The following is a 22,859-nucleotide window of genomic DNA, read 5'->3' on the forward strand; positions in this document are numbered from 1 at the left end:
TGCTGAGCAACTACTTCCTCTCTCTCTGCAGATTCCAGAGATGCTGAGAGAGCTAGGAATCATAACAAAGACATTAGTCAGGCCTCAAATAAATACATAACTGAACATCTGTTGTAAATAAGCATGAATGGGTTTTCTGTAGAGGCACGTTTCAAGTAAACTTATATAAAAACAGACAAAAGATTTTGAGCTCACAGTTTCCATCAATGGAGATCACCACATTTAAAATTATCGTGACATTCTAATTCCCTAAACAACTATTTATTCTTCTTACCGGAGTGAAACGCTGCCACAGCGAGGAAAACACCTAGCGGCACTAGAAATCTCATCTTGGCTTTTGGTCTGGGTAGTGGAAGATTTTGGAGATGTTGTCACTTTACAGCCTCTTATATCTTCAGTAACGTCACATGTTTTGCATGGACAGGCGGCTCTGGTACCATTGTCCCTCCCTACCTGAGAGGACAGCTGGGTGGCACATCACCAGACAGACATATCCTTATTCAGGCCATCAATGCCACCCATTGTTAGCTCTTCAGTCACACGGGCCTTCATTTGGGGTGTTACTGTGTCTGTTTAATACAAAAGGAAAAATGGGCGTCCTTGGATCTGAGCTGAAAGCAATGTTCATTTCCTTTTGCAAATGGAAACGGTGATTTCACCACACATCCTTGGCTTATGAATGATGGGTCACAATGTCGCTCAGTAAGACAATTCCTCAATTAATCGTGCAGATCAACATCTGGGACATTATTCACAATTACCTCACACACAAACAAGTGAAATCCTCTCACACACTCTACTGAAATGCTTTCATACACACTAGTGACAAATTATACTCTCACTTACTATACGTAAACCTCACACACACAACTGAAACGCTCTAATATGCAATACTAAAACAATATCGACACTCATATAGACAATTGAAGCAGGATATTACTTTCAATAGTGTATATGAGAGCTTGTGTCAGTATGGTGTGTGAGCGCGTTGTAGTGTTTATGGAAGCATTTCAGTAGTGTTTTTGAGAGTGTTTCAGTAGTGTCTATAAGAACGTTTTCAGTTGTGTTTATGAGCGTTTCAGTATTGTGTGTGATAGGATTTTTTGTGATAGGAAAAAACATGGACTTGTTAATCTTTTTCATAACTGACATCAGCAAAACATTCAATTTGCAAAGACATCTTAGTGGCCCAAGTATCTTGCTGACAGCTGTCTTTACTCACTAACAACATATACAGTAGTCTGCTGAGGACGTAAAGAGGCTGAGAAATCATCGGAAGACCCATAAATCCATCTTGGATTACGTGACACCAACAAGCTGATTTGCTGGATGTTAGCTGTACCATGTTCAACAGAAGCAGTGCACATAAGAAATATATAAAAATGACACACATACACAGAGGAACACTATGTGTCTACCGGAGTTCAGCGTGGTTAACAGTGATTACAAACTTCAGCACAGTACAATGTTGACCGCAGCTGCTTCTGTAAGGACTTCTGCAGGCTGTTGAGAAGACAAGTCTGTATGAACATACAGTTAACATATTAACATACATGCATTAGGAGGCGTTGCATTGCATGTCCGTCCCATCTGTTGTGGCAGGTAGTTGTTTTCGTCAGAACACCGGAAGACAGTTCAGTTTAACCAGAAGGCAGAAGGTTGATGGAAAAAGAAGCGTGTATTTCATACAGACATTTCTTCTTAAGGGTACGTTTTGTCCCTGTTTTCTGAGATAATAAAATGTTTTCAAGTAAATGAGATAAATAAATGGATGGATAACTCAATGGGTAATATCACTGACTTTTATGTGGGAGACTCAGGTTTGAATCTTGCTCAGAGAATGTTAACTTACTTTTCCCACCCACCTTCCTGTTCAACTGAAATCCTCTCACGCAATACTGAAACAAGCTCATAAACACTACTGAAATGCTTTCATAAACACTACTGAAACGCTCTCACACACAATACCGTAACGCTCTCATATACACTATTAAAAATGAAATCCTGTTTCAGTTGTGCATATGAGAGCGTTTCAGTTGCGTATGTGAGGTTTCAGTACAGTATGTGAGAGTATAATTTTTCGTTTATTAGTGTATAAAAGCATTTCAGTAATGTGAATAATGTCCCGGATAGCCCCTCATACTACAGCTGACTGTAATAGCTGTCATAAATAGAACTGCAGAACATTTTACTCCTTACAAAAAGAGACATTTTAGATGATGATAGTGTGAAAATAAAATGGATTTTAAAAGTGAAACTAGAAAGAAATGTAAACAAAAGTACAAGTTGGGTGAGAGATTATAATATAAAGACAAGAATAAAATGGTCATCAATATCACCATCACACATTTCATCTATGAAGCAAGTTTGCAAATTGCTTCATAGAAAGAGAGCGATATGAGTGAAGTATGTCTTGAGAAGTGATTTAAACATAATTTAATGCAGACAAAAGCAGACACAGTCTCATCCCTTTATTGTGATTTTAGGCTCTTACAAAACACACTGTTTTGTCTGGGAGGTTTCAGTATTGATTCAAATCTGAAATCAAAAGTTTAGATTATACTTAAAAGCCTTGTTTGATTTGTGCAGAAGAAGCCAGTCTAAATACTCCACATTGTTTTTTTTATAAGGTATTTACAAAAAGAATTAAGTGCTAAACTGATTTTTTTTTCTGTCAATTCAACTGCACTATTAATATTTTTGCTACAGTATGTCTTGAAATATACTCAAACCATAAAATGTCTTTCAAAAATCTAGAAAAATACACCCACTCTTAAGAAACATTTAGCAAACTACAATTTCCTTCCCAAAGTGGTTAAAGAACATGAAAGTGGTTTAGGTAGGTACAGTAGGTATAAAGTGACATGACATCTGGTAATGCACACGTTCAGAGTACTTTAATACAGATTATCCTCCATGTTACAACAAAACAGAAATGCATTCTACTCTTTTTAGTTTGGTCCTGGTGGCCTGGCTCTGATGACACAGGAAGACCCACAGGACAAATGATAAGGAGACGTAAGCCAATTAACCTTTAATCTTTAAGGCACAATCATTGTTTTAACATGCTGAATTTATACACCTCGTCAGTGTTATTAGCCTGTCCAATTATAGTCTTATTAACATTATCAGTACAATTGGATAGTAAGAAAAAACATGGACTGGTTAATCCTTTTCATAACTGACATCAAAACATTTGATTTGCAAAGACATCTTAGTGGCCCAAGTCTCTTGCTGACAGCTGTCTTTATTCACTAAAAACATATACAGTAGTCTGCTGAGGACGTAAAGAGGCTGAGAAATCATCGGAAGACCCATAAATCCATCTTGGATTACGTGTCACCAACAAGCTGATTTGCTGCATGTTAGCTGTACCATGTTCAACAGAAGCAGTGCACATAAGAAATATATAAAAATGACACACACGTACACAGAGGAACACTATGTGTCTACTGGAGTTCAGCGTGGTTAACAGTGATTACAAACTTCAGCACAGTACAATGTTGACCCACCTTTTAGTGTGATTTGTGCTATTGTTGCTGGTGAATTACGAACTGTGGCTACAGTTAGGGTGATTAAAGGATCATTCCAGTTGGTCTTTTTTTCTTAGTTTTGGTCAACATTCCTATTGGTAATAACATTGTACTCACCAAGTTAACGGCTGAGAACTGTGAAAGCAGAGGCATCACTAAAAACTTTCAACTTCAATTTTAAAACATCATATCTGAAGTGGTTGTGTGTGTACAAGCAGTTTTCCTGTGCAATGACAGATTACTAAAGGGTTAACAATCAAATACAGTGGTTTAGATAAACTGATTGTTTGACTGCTCAAGTTTTTTGCCCTGTCTGACCTAATTGTAGCAACTGGTTTTTCCAGATCTTAACAATTACTTTGCTGAGTAAAAAATAGAAATGATGGCCAAAACTACAACAAGATCCAAATTGTAATAAACCAGGAATTGTTCTTGAAGTTTAAAGTGCCCACATTATAAAAAAAAAACTTTTTGGGGATATTTGGGGTGTTATTTTGTGTCTCTGGTGCTTCCACACGCATACAAACTTGGAATAAAAAACCATCCATGCTGTTTTGAGTGAGATACGGGTTTCAGAATGTAACCTGCCTTCAATCTCCGGGTGAGTTGGTCCAAATCAGCAGGGCCGTCTACGTCATCGGCCAAAACATTTGGTGTATGCTAACCCCTTTAGCTAATACCACATCAGCTAGCTGTTTCTCCATCTTCGGTCAGTATAAGGCAGGATTAGCCGGGAGACTTCTTCTAAACGAGGGCGCACTTCCAACTTGGCGTGGAATACCTGCAGGCGAGGGACATGTAAGTAGTTCTATACAATTTATTTTGTAGATTAGGGTGAACTCATGTGTGTTGTAGCAGTGTTTTGCCATTGAGAACAAGGTGGCTAACTGCTAGCGGCGCTAGCTTCTAGCTAGTAGTCCTTACCTAGCTAATGCGCATGTGCGACTCCCAACAAAGATGGGATAGAAGTGTGATGCCTCACTCTGTAGCTAAAACAGAGACCTGAACACACAGGGTCAAAAAAGGAGCTGCAGCAATGTGCAGTACAACAAAAATATGGTGTTTTTTGAAAATGAAACCATGTAAACCTATTCTGGTAAAACCTCAAAATACAATTATGAACCTGAAAATGAGCATAATATGGGCACTTTAAAGGGGTCAGAGTTCTCCCTCTTCAGAGTTCCCCTCTTAGTCTGGTGTGCAGGTCTTCTTGGTCGATCTTGCTGACCTGTTGGTGCCAGCGGTGGTGTGCCAGCAGGGCCACATTCCTGGCAGAAATGGCACTCATCTCCATGGCGCTTGCCGCCCACTCCACAGCGTTGAGGTAGTACAGGCGGTTGTGCAGGATGAACGGAGGAGTCTTACGGTGCGGTGGATGGTAAGAAGGATAAGCCAGCCACTTAGTCTCCGACACTGAATCCCAGGAGAGGAAAATGCTCTTCATCTGCTCCTGGGACAGCGGCTTTGGGGAGAACACCTTCCAGACTTTGGTCTGGCTGGCAGGGGGTCGCTTGTAACCCTGAGGGATGTACACAGGGTCAATAGAGCTCAGGCTGTTGATGACGGAGTCCTTTGAGTCTGTGGTGAGGACGTCAGACACAGTGAACTCTGAGGCTGGCTCTGTGGTCCCGAGGTAGGACACGTTCAGCATGCCGTGGACCAGAGTGGAGACAGTCTGGTGGTAACGTCCGGGGTAATGAGATGGGATTGGAGGGGAGAAGCCTGAGAACGTGATGTCAGACTTTCCCTGGTGAAGCGGTGTTGCTATTATTACTATGTCATACAGAGAGTGTGCTGGGCCTGATTCTCCAACATAATTAACCTCATAGAAACTGGTTGTGGTTCCTAAAAATAAGGGAGAAGGAGGGAAGTTAAGATGAAATATTTGCCATTTAAAAAAATTTGAAACATGAAAAATCCATCGTTGGGACTAGTTCCATACCGAATGAAGGAATGTTAAAAGGTACCTGTCTTTGATGGTCGAACTTTGACTAAAATGGAAGTCACTCTGGCAGGGATGAGCTCACTTTTGCTGTGGTACAGCAGTCCTGAGCACACTCTCTTATTTCCTCCGTCCACTGCCCACAGGCCTGAATCTGCTCCTGCTAATGACACTGCCCCTGGAAGACAAGAAATAGTCAATGTTACCTCTATTTGACAGCCTTTTCAACAAAAACCTTGAAATATGTGATAAACCAAATCCGAATCTCTCACGTCATTGTTAAACCTACCCACGAAGCCGTTGATGCGGACACTTTGGCCATAGTTGACACGAGTGACAGGTGTGACAATATCGTTGAGGAAGATCTGCGAAAATCCTTCGCCCATCATTGTTTCCTCCGTGGTCTGATTCACCAGGGTAAGAAAACTATCTCCGCCCATGGCATGAAGGAGCCTATCCACACTGGAGAATGAGTAACCATACTGCTGATACTGGTAGATCCTGTGAATAAAGGGAATTTCCATGAGTATTAAGACACCCAACAGAACAAGGGACAGCAATTCTATGTTGATATTCCTGGATCTCATGCTAAAAGAATAAGATTTAGGAGCCATGACAACTACTTTTCCTCCTCACCTCATAAATTTGTCCAAAATACTCTCCACCCACATATGTAGTCGGAGAAAGTTGAACCCGTATCTCCAGAGCATGCGCAAGACATTTACTATATACCAGTCACTCTCTTCAAACGTGAGCTCTTTTCCATCAAAGATTGCCATTTTAGAGGGGACATCTTTCCTCGGAGGAATACCTGAAAAATCAACATAAAGTAACAGGATTGCTCTAAGTTTCAAATATACTGAACTACGCACCAATTTTTCATGTGTTTGTGCTGAGTCTGTTGAACTTGGGATATGTTACCTAATTTTTCAATAAAGTGCTTCATATGTAGGTTAAGAGGATGGATCACTGAGCCTCCCGTCTCATAGTCATAATCTCCTATCTTCACTGTTGCTAGTCGTCCGCCAACAGCGCCAGGTTCAAACACATCGATCTTCACCCCGGCTCCAAACTCCTGCCTCAGGTAAAACGCTGCAGCTGTGCCACCAATGCCTGCTCCGACCACAGCTTTAAAGGAGCAATGACAACAAAGCAAACCAACACTGTAACACGCTCATCTGAAATCATTCTCTTGATTTTATTACCAGTGTTAATCAAATGTAAATATTCATATGAATATTTTCATTTGATTAACACTGGTTATACTGGAGGTCCATATGCACATTGTAATTTGAACTCTGACCAATTTTATTTTATTTGCCACCTGCAGCTTTATTTTTGTGAGATACTTAAAATAACAGAGTAACAATTATTTCATTATAGATTAATCTGACTATTATTATTACTATTTATAAATATTTTGTTATTGTTTTGATCATTTAGTCTACACGTCCATCATATTATCCCAGAGCTCAAGGTGACGTCTTGAAACAGCGGTTTTCAATTGAAATTGAGAAAAACAGAAAATCCTTTCATTTGAGAAGCTGGTATCAGCAAATGTTTGGCATGTTTGTTTAATTAATGACAAAGTGCTTATTATCAGTATTGCATAAAACATAATATTAACCATAGTATAAATCTCTTGTGAGGCAGACTTTAGTCCTCGACTAAAGAAATTCTTAGTTGACTAACACTTATTCGATTTTGTCGACTAATCGATTAGTTGATTTAATTGACATAGCTGTGCGCTTTGAGAGGTGGTTAAGACTAGAAAAGCACAATATAAATGTAGTTAATTAACCATCTGTAAAACTGAGTTTTTCCACAATTAATCCTGCAAAAGCACCACTTTAAATCTTGTGTTTACCATAAATGTGCTCAGAAGTTTCTTGGAAATAAGTAATTAAGCATGAATAAGCATAAAAAATGACTAATCGACTAAAGAAATCTTAGTCGACTAAGACCAAAACGACCGATTAGTCGACTAATCAACTAAGAGGTGGCAGCCCTAGAAAGAAGGATTGGTGTGTTTTTGGTTTTACATGCACCCTGGGACAGGCTTACCTATCTTTTTGGGTTGATCTTGCAGCTCTGGAGCTGAGGCTAGACTTCTTCTCCCAGTTTGCCAAAGCCCCAGAAACAGCAGCGCTCTCAGTGACAAGGTTCGTGGATTCATTGTGGGCATCTAGTTCTCTACTACACTACGGAGCATCTGTACACGAAGAATAAACACAACCCATGATCAGTTCCGCTAAACTTGAAGGCAACAGTCTCTATCAGTCTCGGTCAAAGGTTACTATAGGAGTTCAGACTCACGCAAAGAACAAAGGAAATAGTAACATAACGTATTATACAACACTATCATGTCTTTCTAATATTTAAACACTTTATGAAGAGAAAGTGTTCAGTGGTACAGTAATAGAGTGGACTCACTGTTTTAAAACTTAAATGTTACTAAGGAAGAGGGTTGCTGTTGGTCCAAAAGTAGTTAGCCTTCACAGAGGTAATATCTTCTTTACCGTCACATATATATCTATGACCGTCACACTTCAAGATAACGCTTGATAAAACTTAGCAAAAGCAACTATACGAATAGAACTGTCAATAACTAACTAAACTTGTTCAACGGTTGAATCATGTCGAGGTGCCGTGAACGTCTCTAGTCAGACACACTTCCGGGCACGTTTCGCTACGCCGAGTTCCACAATAAAGGCCGTGAACTCTTAATTCGAGATAAAAAACGGAGATAAATGTGGACAGTTGTCTCCAGATGGACTGCAATGGAAAGGTGCAACGTTTTTACGATGAAGGTTGATTTGAGCCTCATCACGGTTCATACTATAACCTTTCAAAAGATACATGTTGACATATTATTTAAAAGAAATGTAAATATACTATGAAACAATGTAGAATCATATTTTAAATCCAGTTAGGATACTTTTGATCTGTGCAGTTTACATGTGTGTGCATGAGGTTTGGAGCTACGCGGTAGCTGTCATCTCTCTTCTGTGATTTCTCACGAAAATGTAAGTAAATACTGAGAAGATCAAAAACATTTATTTGAAGTCACACAACGGAAGAGGGTTTATTTTTTTTCTAAAACAGATTGCGGAAGTAAAGCGGAAGTGGTGCAATCGTCTACTCATCTTGAAGCATGCTTGAATGGAGGTCACCTTAGTTATCGTCAAATTGTAAAGTAGCCTACAGGAACTTGCCGTGGACGCCGCGAATACATCGCGTCAGTCCGGTCTGGTTTAGGTGCTAAAGCTGAATCTTGAATATTAGTGAAGACTTTGCGGAGTGAGTAGGACAAACAGAGATGGCAGCGGCACATCAGGCACGCGTGCAAAATGAGGTGGAAGAAATGGTCCAAAGCCTGGAGAGGGACCACATCCGTGTGATGCAGGTAAGTGTCTTGCCCTATACTGTCTATGGTCTTGCCTGTGAAACATGAACTGTGCATGCAGTAACAGTTACGTTGGTTTGTCTGATCTGTGCAGCACCTGTATCCATGCATAACATGTCTCAACTGTGTGTTCTTGCTGCAGGGTCGCATGTTCAGGTGCAGTGCAGACTGCTGTGATCGCTCCACAGACTCCATGTCTGTGGTGCACCAGTGCATCGAGAGGTGTCACACTCCTCTGGCCAAAGCTCAGGGACTGGTCACTTCAGAGCTAGAGAAGTTTCAGGTGAGGAGACATTTGAGTGTGTGGCATTTTTAAAAGTGAACGTTTGTTTGAAGTCTTTAGGTAACAGGTGTCCCAGCATGCCTTCAATGACAATAGGTTATATTTCAGTGTGGCATTTCTAATCAAACCTGCCACAATATGTTACAATATGTTGCATTTTATTTTCCCTGTATTTTACATATTTGATCTTAACATTTTATTGCATTTGTTTTATATCCCCTAGATATTCCTCTAGCATTTGCACATATTCCTTAAATTGTCAAAAAGGACAAGCCTTAACTTCCACCTATAGTTAAGATGCAACATTTAAAAAACCTTCCAGCCCAGTTTGAGCCTAAATGCTTAGTTGCATTTTCACCTGCAAATCTCTAAAAATGCCTACTGGGACTTTTCTCTTGTCAGTTTTACTCAGTCTAAACCATCTCTCCTCTTTGACCCCTCAGGACCGTCTGACTAGATGCACGATGCACTGCAACGACAAAGCGAAGGATCTTTTTGACTCTGGTGCAAAGGAGCCAGCTGTTCGATCACTGATGGACAGTTGTGTGGGTAGTTGTGTAGACGACCATGTGAACCTGCTCCCCAGTATGACTCGAAGACTTCAAGATAATTTGGACTCTATACAGCAGTAAGGAGCGGGATGGATGACTGTAGTCCGTCCTAAGACTCAGCCTGAGGTCATCATTACACATACAGAAGCGCAGGGTCAGTCAACTCAGCCAGTTTGACCAGTAAGAACTGAAGAGTAGAGGGCTGGAACACCATGAAAGGGTGGAGAGTAAAGTTTTTAGAATGGGTTGTGATGCAGAGCATGAAGAGCTTTGACAGGTTTTAGAGGCTGTGACTCTGAATGTTGGTGTGGAGATTTAAAACAGCTCACTGTGAGATTTTGTTATTGTACTACGTGTAATTAACAAACAGTAACCTCCCTGGAGACTGGGAGCTGAAAGTTTTGTTAGATCTTATCTGCAACGAGAAAGAAATCCAATGATGCATCTGGTGTCGCGTCATTGTGTATGAACAAGTTGCCAACTTAAACATGCATTAAAGTGTGCGCTTAAAAAAAAATAAAAATAAAAAGAAGGAAAAACTCACTCGGCGCATATGAGTGTCAAATTTTATAATAGTTTAAAAAAAGTACACCACCCATTGAACATGATCCACGTGCATCTATTCCTGCATGAAGTTTTGAATGTACTTTATGTTCAATTCTTCCAGCCATATTTAATTTCTAAAGGTTCTTTCCTGTGTAAACCCTCTTGTCCCTCATTTTATTGAGTTGTTGTGATTGTCTGACCTGACATGTTAAGATATGTTTATATATCTGAATTAAAAGTACTGTAGATGTACCTGTTTTTGGACTGCATTACTTCCATGAAAACGACATTAACTATTAAGGCAAGACAATGGTGATGCTTTTCTTATTTTAATGACAGGTAAAATGTTTATATACAAATTATGGTACAAATAAGTCAACTCTGTAAGGTGGCAGTATGAGTACCTGCAGGAGAACATTATGCAGCAACAATTACAAGAAGCAGTAAACACACTGTAGCTCTGATGTAAACCCCACAACCTATTTATTTTGTTTATATAGAAATTTGTAATGTGTAATGAAATCTGTAATATTGAGGAAACCATGGCATTATTTCTGAATATAAAAAGAATAATTAAGCCAACTGTTTGCCACTTACTGGGATGTGAGATAGTCTCTGGCTGAACTCTCAAGACTAAATTCTTGTTTTTGGTCCTTTACAATATAAATGTAGAATAAGTAACTGACTAAGAGGCTGGAGTCCTGGTAAAAGCATCCTCTCCAAACTTACATTGTTAGAAAGAAAGCTCTTCTGTATCCTGGATTTGTTTTACCCAAAACATGTAGAAAGGGAAATTTAATTAATTCACACTTAACTTCAGGGACCAAAACTCTAAAGAGATCTTTTGGAAATGTTGTCTTAATGCTCAATTGTCAGACAGCAGGTATATCGACTGTAAGACATTTTAAATGTGTGCCGAGCCTAAAACCTGCTAGTTTTTATCCAAGCTTTTTCATTCCTGATAAAGATCTGCTGTTGCTCCAACTGAACAGAGGAGATCAACCTGAATCTGGATAATTTTGCAGAGAATATGTCGTGTAGGACTGGTTGTTGAAGTTTTTCAGTGATTTATTAATTGAAAATTATACATGTATGCGATAAAGGAATAATTCTCACAGTAAGTGGTAAATAAATCACTGACATTATTGCTGGACAGCTCTGTCAAATATGTTGCTGTAAGTATCTTCAACATGGCATCATGACTTTACGTAAATGGGTTCCAATGAACATCACTAAGTAGGAAATCAGGATTCAGCATAGTGGAAAGAACTGTTGAATATCTACAGAAGCATAAATACAAGAATAAATGTGCAGCTGTAGTAAAGACCTAGTTGGAGAAAGAGAAAGGATCGTGTGATAGCACCACAGCCCATGTGAATGGGCAGTTTTATTGGCTGTCGAAAATTGTATTTTCTTTTGCAAAAATAAATCCATACAAATACAATGAAGTCATAAAATAAATAAAAATAAAAAAAACACCTTAAACTTTATGACAGTTACAGCTATACAGGCGAGTCATACTGAGACTGTGTTGGCAGTACATGTCTGCTTTACAGGTTTTCAAAACAGCATGAGGTAACAGATTTACAAAACTGCCTAATCAATAGTACAAACGTGTACAACAACAAAACTGCAAAGGTACTTAATGTGTCAAGGAACAAACTGCACTGCAAAACAGGATCAGTGGATTCCAGTAACAACAGTAAATGGAGATTTGACAGTATAGCTGGTAAACACTGCAGAATGTCTCAAAATCTGTAGTCGGTCAACATTTCTGTTTGTTTGGAGTTTGCACATTATGCTGTGAACATCAGAAAGCTGGTATCAACGATTGTACGTCCAAGTGTAAACTGTGTAATTGAGGCTAATGCACAAAAACTCCTGAAGGCTCAGGTCTCATGAATAAAGATTATTGGTTTAATCTGGATTATTGACCTCACGATGCAGGTTTATATAGGAGGTGTAACATAAGCATGGCTACTTGGGCTTCGTGACATTACTTTTATCACTTGTATGCAATGTTGTTTTATAATGTGAATATTGCAGTAAATGTTATTTACAAAGTACAAAGGATTCTTGATACTGTGTATAATCTTGGAGTAGTGATGCGGTTTCCTTCAGTTTACTGAAGAGGTGGTGAACTTTTACAATCTGAAAAACAGAAGCTGCTCTGGTGTAGACTAGATTAAGACTGAGTGAGGTGGACCTGCAGGGGTTAAAGAGTGTTACAACACAGACTGAAACTGCTGCTTTTACGGCATCTATCAGTTCGTTTTTTGCAATTCAAAAGTGATGCCTGTTGAGCATCATCAGCCATCAGCTCCATTGGGGCAAGGGCGCTTACATGGAGTGCAGGTGGTATGTGGTAAGTGTTGGCAGAGATTGTACAGTATCAGTAGCCCCAAGTCATGTGAAATATGTGTCTTGATTGTTTAGGACACTGTTGGTATGAATGGTATTTTGTGTGCTTGCTGCACAGAGACGTTAATTTAAATCAGTACAAAAGACAGGTGAGGTTTTTGAGCGCGCCCATCAGTAGAGTGCAGGGCCACAACTCTCACCACATCACCATACAAGTCAATAAAGGTCCCTCTGGAGCTGTTCCCTCATGATGTTCCCGTATTCCAGGATGATAATGCCCCCATACACACTGATAAATTAATTCCAGAGTGGTTCCATTAATATAAATGACCTGGGGGGTTTCCATCTTGAGAAATGGTCCAACATCCCAGTGCAGACAGTTCATGGCAGAGGTCCACAGTTTGAAGCTGCTTTGAAGACAAAGGTGGCCTAATCTCTCCTGGCCACTGTCTCTGTTACACTGTAAACCCCATGTATGTGTAGCGAATTCTTACTGTGCCAAAAACACTGGATACACGGATACAAAACATTTCCCCTAAACACCTCACTGTTACGCAGCATGCAGATGGTATGTCCAATGTCAAAGTGATGTTAAATGTGGCGGTGGATTGTACGTACAAGCTTGTGTCAGTGTCTCAGCTTTCCCAGAGGAATAGTAGCAGTTAATGGCTGCTCAACAGGCATCAAGACACGCTGAGAGCAGTGCTTTCTTGTTCTGAGGAATCTGGACGGGGGTCAGAGTGAGGAGACGTATACAGGAAGTTACAGCACACGTAGAGGGGGAATGTTAACAACCGGCTGTCAAGGTTCATCACCACATACTCCTGAGTCATTGGAAGGAAAAGAGAAATATTAGGCAAGTCAAGAACAACATCTTATACAAGGTAATGAATGACACGGCAATTGAGCCATCTATATCTACAGGTTAACAGCACTCACTGACCTGGTCTTTCTCGAGAGTGAGAAGCTGGTAACCTGTTGAGCGACTGCAGACCAGCTTTCCACGGCTATCAAAGGAGGCAAGACGTAACCTGAACAAATAAAAATGGTTAAAGGCAGGTAAAATACTTTCAAAAATTAAAGCTGGAGACACATACACATTGTTTGAAAATTTAATTATTTGACATTTTGGGAAACACACTTATTTATTTTCTTGCCGCGAGTTAGATGAGAAGATTGATACCACTCACATGTGGGTAAGATAAATATGAAACTACCACCAGTAGCTGGCTAACGTAGCTTAGCATAAATACTTCTAACAGGGGAAAACAGCTAGCCTGGCTACGTCCAGGGATAACATCTAACTCTTGGGAAGAAAGTGAATGTATTTCTCAAAATGTCGACAAACATCAAACACCCAGTTTCAATGCATGACAATCAAATAAGCTCAGTTGTAAAAATGTGGCTGTTATTTTGAATGGATAGCATGCTTTCTATTAGCCTGGAAATCCAGACCCAAATCCGAAAGATTAAGGGTCTGGCAGTGAGTAATGAAAATGGCCCAACTCGAGGGGCGGCACCAAGCATGCGTTTGAAAATCTCACTGCACGCAATTGGATAACACTACGACCAATCACAACAATACACGGGGTGACGTATCCAGAGCCCCATACGCTTAGCTACCAGTGGAGCTAACCTGTAGATTAAACTGTTGTCATCGGTTTAGCTTGCTTCTGGCCCGCCTATATCAGATACACCGATGTGATTGGTGCAGCTCGGTTACAAGGGCATAGTTAACGAGCATCATTACTCAATGCCAGAGTGACACGCTGAGCAAATTCAAATTGTGCTCCAGAGTTTTCGCAAACTCTGGATTTCCAGGGTAACTTTTTATTGCAATTTCAGTTAATACGATCAGAATGCTATAACAAGAATAACAAATTACAGTCAATTGATGGTTTCTTAATCATTAGAGAAGTGTATAACAACTGCACAGTAAATTAGTAAACAGTTACCAATTCTGTTGCAGTTGAACTCCAATACGGATCCCCAATTTACAATGTCACTTACAATGCATTATTGTGGATGTAAAGCAACTTTAACAAATGCTATATCACAAACAAACCAAAAAATTGCGACTCTTCTTTTTTTCAGATTATACCTGTGATTTGTATCAACTTTAGAAATCCTCATCTTAGTTTCCTTATTAAAGTCCATGATATAGACACACCTGTACACAACATTCAGAAAAATATTCAAAAGTTGGGTGCAATACACACCGGAATGCCAGATGCCTTCGAGGTTGCAGACTCACAGCGCCCCCACATGGCTGACTCAGAGTATTTCTTTTGAAGACTATGAAACGGTTTGTGTAGGTCACCAGCAGATCAAAACCAAAGTTAAAGCCTGTCCACCGCCAGCAGTACTGAAGAGAGGGAAAAAAATTAGTTTTTTGTTCTGTAATAATTTAACATAATCCTCTATACAGGAGCAAAAGTTACTGTAGCAGCGAGACTGTGCGACTCACATCTCCATCTTTAGTCAGTTTCCTGCCACACCTCATACTGCTCAGCTCAAACTCGTCTTTGTTGGCTTCCTGGGGACTAATGACAGACAGGTGCCTTTGTCATCGCAGCAGCATTAAAATCATATTCTATGCATACAGTTTGTGGTTTTATAAAGACGAGACAGCAGCTGAAAAATACAGGTGACAGCATCACAATAGTTCAGTCTCAGGTTCTCACCCATTATCATTGTCAAATTCTGTCCGGAGCATAGCGAACCACTGGTTTTTGTACACCGTCGTTAACCAATCTGGAATACATTTTAATAGAAAATGTTAACAGTGCATCAAAACATGGAAAAGACATTTCCTAGATATGTAAATGTTAGGATGAACGATAATAACTCTAAGTCTAATTCTTTATACCACTTACAATGAAATTAAACAACTGAATTTATTACATAGATGGAAATAGAATATAGGTCTACATAACTGGGCTTATTGTTCCTAGTATAACCAAGTAACGAGAAAGCCCATAAAACTGATTTAAAATAAAATCCTTCACTGTATTCAAAACCACCTTACAGGTTCAATACTAGATAATGAAATACATTTTTCCGGAGCATAGAAGAAGCACCTTTATGATTAAATTAGGTCAGACAGAAATACATCTTACCAGGGGGCAAAATATTGTCTCTCTCCAGAATGCGTGCAGATGCGAGATCATTGATAATATACTGGAGACGAACGTATTTGAACACTGAACGGAAAGGTTCGCCCTCCTCTGTGTTCAAGAAGGGCTCTTTCTCACACAAGTCTGGAGAACAAAGTCAATTGGAATTAGAGTCTAACAAGTGTGTGAGGCTACCATAGAAGTAAAATGCATATGAAGATCACTATTTTTTATAAGATATGGCCTTACTGTACCTGTCCTGCGTTTGCAAAGCCACGCATCAGCATCAGCCAGAAGCTGCTTAATTGGGCCGTCCCATGACGTGTTGAGCTGCAGAAACATCCACTGCAGAGAGAGATTACAAAGAGAGCTCTTAGAAAACAGGTCTCATGATACAGTGAGTGTTATTAAAGTATATACATTTTCACATACTTTTTTCAGAGCAGTGTATACATCCATCTCCACCTGCATGACAAACAGGTCAGAGGACTGAATGAGCTGCTCCATCACCTCTGCCCTGTAAATGCAGGCCAGGGACAAATGGTGAGTATGATCCCAGACAATATTTTTTACACCAAGGTTTGAAACACAGCAATTGAATTGACCTCATTAAAAAAGGTCACAGCACTAATGTGAGACCATTTTAATTAAGCCGCATATTGTAATCATGAGGTCCATGGCGATATAAAACTAGACTCGATACCTTCATTATCAGAAAAGTTACACTGACACCTAAAGAAAGGATATAGGGTAGACAATGAAAACTAAAGAACTGTGAGCTGAGCACACATACCCAAGTTCTTTCATCAGGTCGACATTTTGGTGGGTCATCAGGTTGTTCAGAAGCCACTCAAGACACCTGCAAAAGGAGAAGCACTGACACATTATAAAGTGCGACATTTGTACACAGCATAAAATACTGTACGGCTTTTAATAATAACTGTGATTTGAAATAAAAAAAATCTGACTTTTTCATGACTAAATCCAAGCCATAGATGCTGGCACAAGAATAGTAGCCACACACGGTCTTCGCACTGATATTTTCCTTCATGGTCTCTCCACACTGCTGGATCAAACCATCCTGTAAACAACAAACCATGAGACTTGATTAGATTTTGTATCATATGACTGCATGTACAAAATCAAGATTGTAATTTTACATATGAGACATTAGCTGACTTCATTCAATGTACTGACCAGCTGTAGCATACAAGCAGCTGCAAGAATACTGACAACTCTGCTGGGCTTGATCAGAACATCATCCCGATACAGGGATCCAAATACGACTTGTAGAGCTAAACCAACACACACACACACACACACACAAAACATTCTATCAGTAGAACACATTAAGAAACAAACACAGTCGACTGCTGCTTTCTGTGAGGTCTTCTCACCTTCAGTGTCGATGTTCTGGTCAGGAATCTCCAAATTGATTTCCATCATGTTGGACTCCTTCCAAGAGCCGCTGAACATGCTGGAGAAATACCCTGACTGTAAAATGTAAGAAGGAGGGAAAGAAACAAGAAAAAGAATGAGTATTAAAGACAATGATAAGGCACATGAAAAAAAATCGATCACCGATTGTCTTTGTATTGATGTTTTACCTGACACAGGTACACTTTGTGGAGGTTCCACTCCTGTCCCAGAGCACAGATGCAAATGTCACTGTTCTCCCCATTCAGAAACAAAGTCTGATAAATATATCGTGATGTGCTTTTCAATTTCTTCCTGTTCAAGTTTGGAAAACACAAACAACAGAGAAGAGACAAAAACACATTAAAAATATTGACGAGTTAAATATATTTGACACTGAATTGATTGATTTAAATCAGCCTTGCCTGCGAGGTGTATCCAGTATGGCATCGTCCTCCTCTTGTTCACTGTCACAGTCACACGGGGCATTTCGTTTCCTCTTCTGACACTCACATCCATGCTTGTGGCTGTTATTTGTGCCCTCTGCAGCCTCCTCTGGTCCCTGAGAGGGGGACTGGAACCTACTGCCCAGACTTCCCATCTCTACACTTCCAAAGAGACGTAACACAAATAAAACAATCGTCAAAAATAACAGTAAAAGTCAGCAGTCAAGTAATAAATGTCAGCTGTACTGTATTTTAGCATTGCAACAGAGCTGCATAGGTAAATATAATATTAAAATCATTAGAGAAGATATTTTTAGGGACTTTGGCTTTTGCAGTATCGTGATATAGCTTGTAGAGTTTTTTGTTACTTTTCCATAGGGTTTCAACTACAAAAAAATGAACTCCTGATTAATCTGTTGATTCATTTTTCAATTAATTGACTGTATAGTCTACAATAAAATGTCAGAAGATTATGAAAAATGGCCATTATAAATTCACAGACCCACGGTGACATCTTTCAATTGCTTGTTTTGTCCAACCAACAGCTGAAACAAACCGCAAATTCACATATTTGTGAAGCTGAAACAAGCATTTTTGTTTGATAAATGACTTGAATGATAGATTATCAAAATTGTTGCTGAATAATTATCTGTTGATAGACAAATTGATAATTCATTTTAAGCACATTCACTTTTCCTACAAGCTGCATTACAATTCAACGATGCAATTGCATTGACTTATTTCACTGCCTTAGAGATTATATTCCACATTTTGCTAATATCTCAAACATGTGTGGTGGTATTTTAAATGTACCATTAATCATCTCCAAACTATAAGCACATCAAATACAGTGTAGGATTGTATGTACTTGGTAAAATTAACATTGAAATATAATCATAGTACACGCCTTCATCAAAATTGCCATTATCTAGTTATATGTTCAAGAACAAAGCAAAAGACATTAAAAGAAATTTGTTAGTTAATGTGGGGCTTTCCTAATCTACCTATCTAAATAAAAGAAAGGTATAAATTTGGCCCAAAAGGCCTAGAGATTTACATGTGCTGGTATTTTTGAGTCTGAGTGCACAACAAAACAACACCTGAATTAAGTTGTATTAGCTAGCTACACTTGTCAATAACAGAGTCTGATCCAAGTGCTCCCTCCTGCAGCAAACCAGATGTACAGAATGTCTAAACAAAAGTAACGACTGTGCTCACTTACCTGATGAGTAGCACTGAGCAGGCTAAGGGAGATGTGTAGGGTTAATTTGGACGGTAAACACGGGCTGACTATCTCAGGACAGAAATTCTGTCAGACGTTGACTAGCCAGTTGAAGAGGAGCTAACCTCAGAGCTAGCTTAGCTGCCGGGATTCACAAACGAAAACAGGTCTGAAAACAATAACAGCGTTGCTTCTGACAAGCTGCTACATCACACAAGCCTCCAGACCGCAAACCCCTCTTTGGTTCCAGTTAACTTACATATTTTTTCTTCTAAATAAGAGTAAATGTTAACCCAGAGGGGGTTGTGTGTACTGCCCTGAAAATCTGTGGCTGCTTTTGTTATTCTTCTTCTTTTGCTGGTTGTCGTAGCATTCTACGTCACAGGTGGCTGCTCTGCTCAACGGCGCCACTTGCCTGAGACGGACGAATTACACAAACATGGAAAACGTCCGTCAAATCTTTACAGTCTATGATCAAATCTAGCTATTTGTTTGCATATGTCTAATTTTGTTTAATTGAATAATTAGTTCCACAGCACCCATAGCCTACATTAACATCACCAGATATTAATCATCCCGTAAAATAAAAAACATGAAAACTTGATGACCAATTATACACATTGGACGAGATTGACTCTTCTGACCAGTCTGTCCGGTTCTTTTTGAGTCCATAGGGCACTGCCAAATCAACAGTGGTTAGTGTTATATTTTAATTCAGGTGCCTTTGCCTAATGCAGACTTTAAATAAGACTGCATTGGAACTTTTGAGAGGTAAATGGTGATTTAATCATTTATGTCCAGAAAATCGTCCAAAATGTTTTTTTTATTTTTTAAATTGATTTAATAGGCTAACTTTAAGATATGTTCAATACTGAAAGCACAAAGGGTGGAACAGCCACAATTTCTTTTTGTGGGAAAATGTGACAACCCAGCATGCTCAATATTATATTAAAGAGAGTGTCAACTTATGTTTTCTATTGGCTGAATTAAGAGGATAAAAACAGCTTTCATTACATTACACAAATAGCCTATAACTAATACTTAAAATTTCAAGGAGGAAATTACTATGTAATTTGTCACCAATTATAGGTAAAATACTCCATATATATCCTTTATTTAATCAGGTTGTCTCACTAAGATCAGCATCTTCTTTGCAGAGACCCGAATAAAGAAAAAGTATAGAAAGTTTCCAATAATGAATGAATAATGTGTGATTATTTACATGGGTTTAAATGAAGAAATTCCTGCAAGAAAGTTTCTTGCAGGAACTCAGTTTCTCAAGTTAAAAACTGCTTATAAACTAAGCACATAAATCCTAACTAAGCTCAGAGATTTGTCTCTATTTCCCCTATAATTAGGGCCAAACACAGTGTTTAATATCTACTAATGAAAACCCTCTGATGTGCCTGAAACCACAACAAGCTTCCCTGTGATGTTGAAAGGTTTTGTTATGTACACCTGGGTTGTCCGCGTGAATGCATCCAAGGCAACCAGTGCACAAAGGTCTTTCTTGTTTTGCCCATTCAGACTAACCTCTCACACCCTTTCCCACTCACATCTGAATAACCCACCCAAGTAGACTAAGACCGCACTGACACACTTTAATTGTTTTATAAAGTGGTATCTCATCTATGTTTAACTCAAAACAAGGCATTAAACTGAGTTTCCCTTTACTCCCCTCTTTCTCTTTTAGCAGAGTTGCCCTTTACTCCCCTCTTTCTCTTTTAGCTGCAGAGTAAATAGCATTTAACATCAAGAACCCTGACATTGCCACCTGTCTTTAATAATGTGAGTAAATCCCTCACAGTATTACTCCTAAGCCCCTGGGTCAAAAAACTAAAAGCTGGCAAACAGATAATATACAACACATGACTGCCCTCCAGTGGTATCCTGTGGTATTCTAGTAATGACAGCAGTTTAAAATAATGAGAAATGTTGGTTTTTATGTATATTCTATATTTTTGTTTCATATTTTAAGATCTAAAAAATGATTTCCCTTGTTAGTTTTTTTACTACTGTTGCTTGGATTATTTATCATATAACCTGGTATATGCAGATGCAAACATCTTTGATATGATGTAAGGAAAAATATTTTATCTGATGGCACCATGGATGTATACATGAGTTTCTCGGCAACGTCATCACTGCTTGCGCACGCAACCGGGGGGCAGAACGAAGACGTGTTTTGTGTGCATAGCCTAAGTCAAAATGCCAAGGAGTTGTTGCGTAGTTAATTGTACAAACAGAGCCAGTGATGGGTGCCTGATGTTTAACATATCTATGGGGAAGCATGCTTTTGCCAAAAACCGGCGGAGGTTATGGCTTCAAGCCATAAGAGGGGCAGATTGGGGTCTGTGCAAGAGTCAGGCTCCCATTGTATCAATCAGAAAAGTTGCAGCTTGTGGTTGTTCAGCTAAGTGATATCTACCTGTCAGGGCTGTGGTACTCGAGTCCGGACCATAGACAATTAAAGGTCCGGACTCGAGACAAGTTTAGACAGCTAGCTAAAACTACGCCGATGTTTCGCTAACGTTAGCGCAACAGTGTTAGCCTAGCCTACTAGGTAAATATTACGACTGCATTCGGAGTTTACTATATCTGCGTCCACGTTGCCAACATAGGACGACCTGTAGCGTTAGTGCTCCTTTTGTACATAACTTTATTGAATGAAATATTAAGCTTCGCTCCTCTGAGATGGGTGGGTTTTTGTTACGTTACATACAAAGCTAACTGACTATAGTTAGCCTACATTAGCTAGCGGACATTAGCTAACGTTGCCGAGACAGTGGCAGTAGAGCTTCGGCGAGCTAACCAAGACTGTTGTCGCCCTCTCGCCCACAATCAACCTCTGCTGCGAAAAACAATCAACCCGCAGTGATGTTTTGAAACTAACACATCGTACCTTTTCCCAGAAATCCTGGCCATTATTTTAAGGCATAAACCAACCATAAGGGTACACTCAGGAGTAACCCTGCTGCTAACACGGGCTATTACATTAGCCTAAAATGATAATTATAGCCATACATATATATCACAGTAACACTGCAAAATTAAAGACCGACAAACAGATCCAACTGAAATCATGTTTTATTGAGTCAGCAGTTATATACAAACAATAAGGAAAGCTTAAAGGAATACGCCACCGGAATGCATGTCGAAATTCTAGCAGCGATGTTTCCCCATTGGAATGAATGGCAAACAGAGCTATAGCTAGCTTCTCATAACGAGAGCTCTCCAGCTCACAAAAAATGATTAAATTGTAATCGGTCAAAAACGTTAGCTTTGTAAGACCATAGAGTATGTGTTATATAAATACCATGACGAAATTCAAAGTGTAAATATATGCAATGTATGTCGAAAGTCTAGCCGCGAGGTTTGCCCATTGGAATGAATGGCAAACAGAGCTATAGCTAACTTCTCATAACGAGAGCTCTCCAGCTCACAAAAAATGATTAAATTGTAATCGGTCAAAAACGTTAGCTTTGTAAGACCATAGAGTATGTGTTATATAAATACCATGACGAAATGAAGGGACTAAGACAATGTGCACTGAGACAAAAATGCGTTTGCATTATCGGACCAGCTCACCAATCTGTCTTTCTGCCCCTGGTATGCGCACGCACCCTGTAATGTTTGTAAACAGGAAACCCGTCTTTTTTTTTTTTTTTTTTTTTTTTTTTTTTTTAGGGAACAACATTAGGGGTGCTGGTGACCTCTCTCTGGAATAAAGAGCTAATGTTACGATTATTATTTCTAATTGTGGAAGCGAAACACATATTACCAATTGAGGTCAACTTAGGGTCCAAAGCTGCAGAGATGGGAGTAAGTCACACATGGGCAAGTCGCAAGCAAGTCTCAAGTCTTAACCTTCAAGTCTCAAGCAAGTCCAAGTCATTTTTTGTGACAATCAAGCAAGTCAAGTCAAGTCATAGCTTTGGTCAAGCAAGTCACAAGTCAAGTCATACAAAAGTTTCCATTTTTAAACAAGCTAAAGACAGTGATTATGAACTGCTGGAGTTTTATTTGCATTTTTTACT

The 22,859-nt window shown here is 39.3% G+C and overlaps 3 protein-coding genes across 5 annotated transcripts; 1 reads left to right on the forward strand and 2 right to left on the reverse strand.

The window, feature by feature from the left end:
- Positions 1 to 4,616: 4,616 nt before the first annotated feature.
- On the reverse strand, positions 4,617 to 8,146 carry pcyox1 (prenylcysteine oxidase 1). Its single transcript, XM_028600994.1, has 7 exons — positions 7,909 to 8,146; positions 7,540 to 7,687; positions 6,397 to 6,603; positions 6,112 to 6,286; positions 5,765 to 5,976; positions 5,501 to 5,653; positions 4,617 to 5,378 (listed from the first exon to the last, which is right to left on the reverse strand). Exons 2-7 carry the CDS (start codon positions 7,658 to 7,660, stop codon positions 4,708 to 4,710), a joined length of 1,539 nt encoding a protein of 512 aa, XP_028456795.1. The 5' UTR covers positions 7,661 to 7,687; positions 7,909 to 8,146; the 3' UTR covers positions 4,617 to 4,707.
- A 101-nt stretch (positions 8,147 to 8,247) lies between these two features.
- On the forward strand, positions 8,248 to 10,513 carry fam136a (family with sequence similarity 136 member A). 2 transcript variants are annotated; one of them, XM_028600997.1, is made up of 4 exons: positions 8,248 to 8,501; positions 8,581 to 8,881; positions 9,024 to 9,164; positions 9,608 to 10,513. In XM_028600997.1, the coding sequence occupies exons 2-4, from the start codon at positions 8,795 to 8,797 to the stop codon at positions 9,794 to 9,796; spliced, it is 417 nt and encodes a 138-aa protein (XP_028456798.1). In that variant the 5' UTR covers positions 8,248 to 8,501; positions 8,581 to 8,794; the 3' UTR covers positions 9,797 to 10,513. The 2 variants fall into 2 exon arrangements, with proteins under 2 accessions (XP_028456798.1, XP_028456799.1); XM_028600998.1 differs by lacking the exon at positions 8,248 to 8,501 and having other exon boundaries at positions 8,566 to 8,881.
- Positions 10,514 to 11,615: 1,102 nt separating this feature from the next.
- gmcl1 (germ cell-less, spermatogenesis associated) lies at positions 11,616 to 19,252 on the reverse strand. Of its 2 annotated transcripts, none has more exons than XM_028600996.1 (15): positions 18,823 to 19,252; positions 17,580 to 17,757; positions 17,346 to 17,469; positions 17,136 to 17,232; positions 16,936 to 17,033; positions 16,707 to 16,819; positions 16,532 to 16,597; positions 16,171 to 16,255; positions 15,993 to 16,083; positions 15,742 to 15,882; positions 15,307 to 15,376; positions 15,090 to 15,165; positions 14,842 to 14,987; positions 13,566 to 13,653; positions 11,616 to 13,446 (listed from the first exon to the last, which is right to left on the reverse strand). In XM_028600996.1, the coding sequence occupies exons 2-15, from the start codon at positions 17,753 to 17,755 to the stop codon at positions 13,306 to 13,308; spliced, it is 1,512 nt and encodes a 503-aa protein (XP_028456797.1). In that variant the 5' UTR covers positions 17,756 to 17,757; positions 18,823 to 19,252; the 3' UTR covers positions 11,616 to 13,305. The 2 variants fall into 2 exon arrangements, with proteins under 2 accessions (XP_028456797.1, XP_028456796.1); XM_028600995.1 differs by having other exon boundaries at positions 17,580 to 17,762.
- Positions 19,253 to 22,859: the final 3,607 nt, after the last annotated feature.

This window comes from Perca flavescens, chromosome 16 (genome assembly GCF_004354835.1).
Source record: "Perca flavescens isolate YP-PL-M2 chromosome 16, PFLA_1.0, whole genome shotgun sequence".
Lineage (NCBI taxonomy): Eukaryota > Metazoa > Chordata > Actinopteri > Perciformes > Percidae > Perca > Perca flavescens.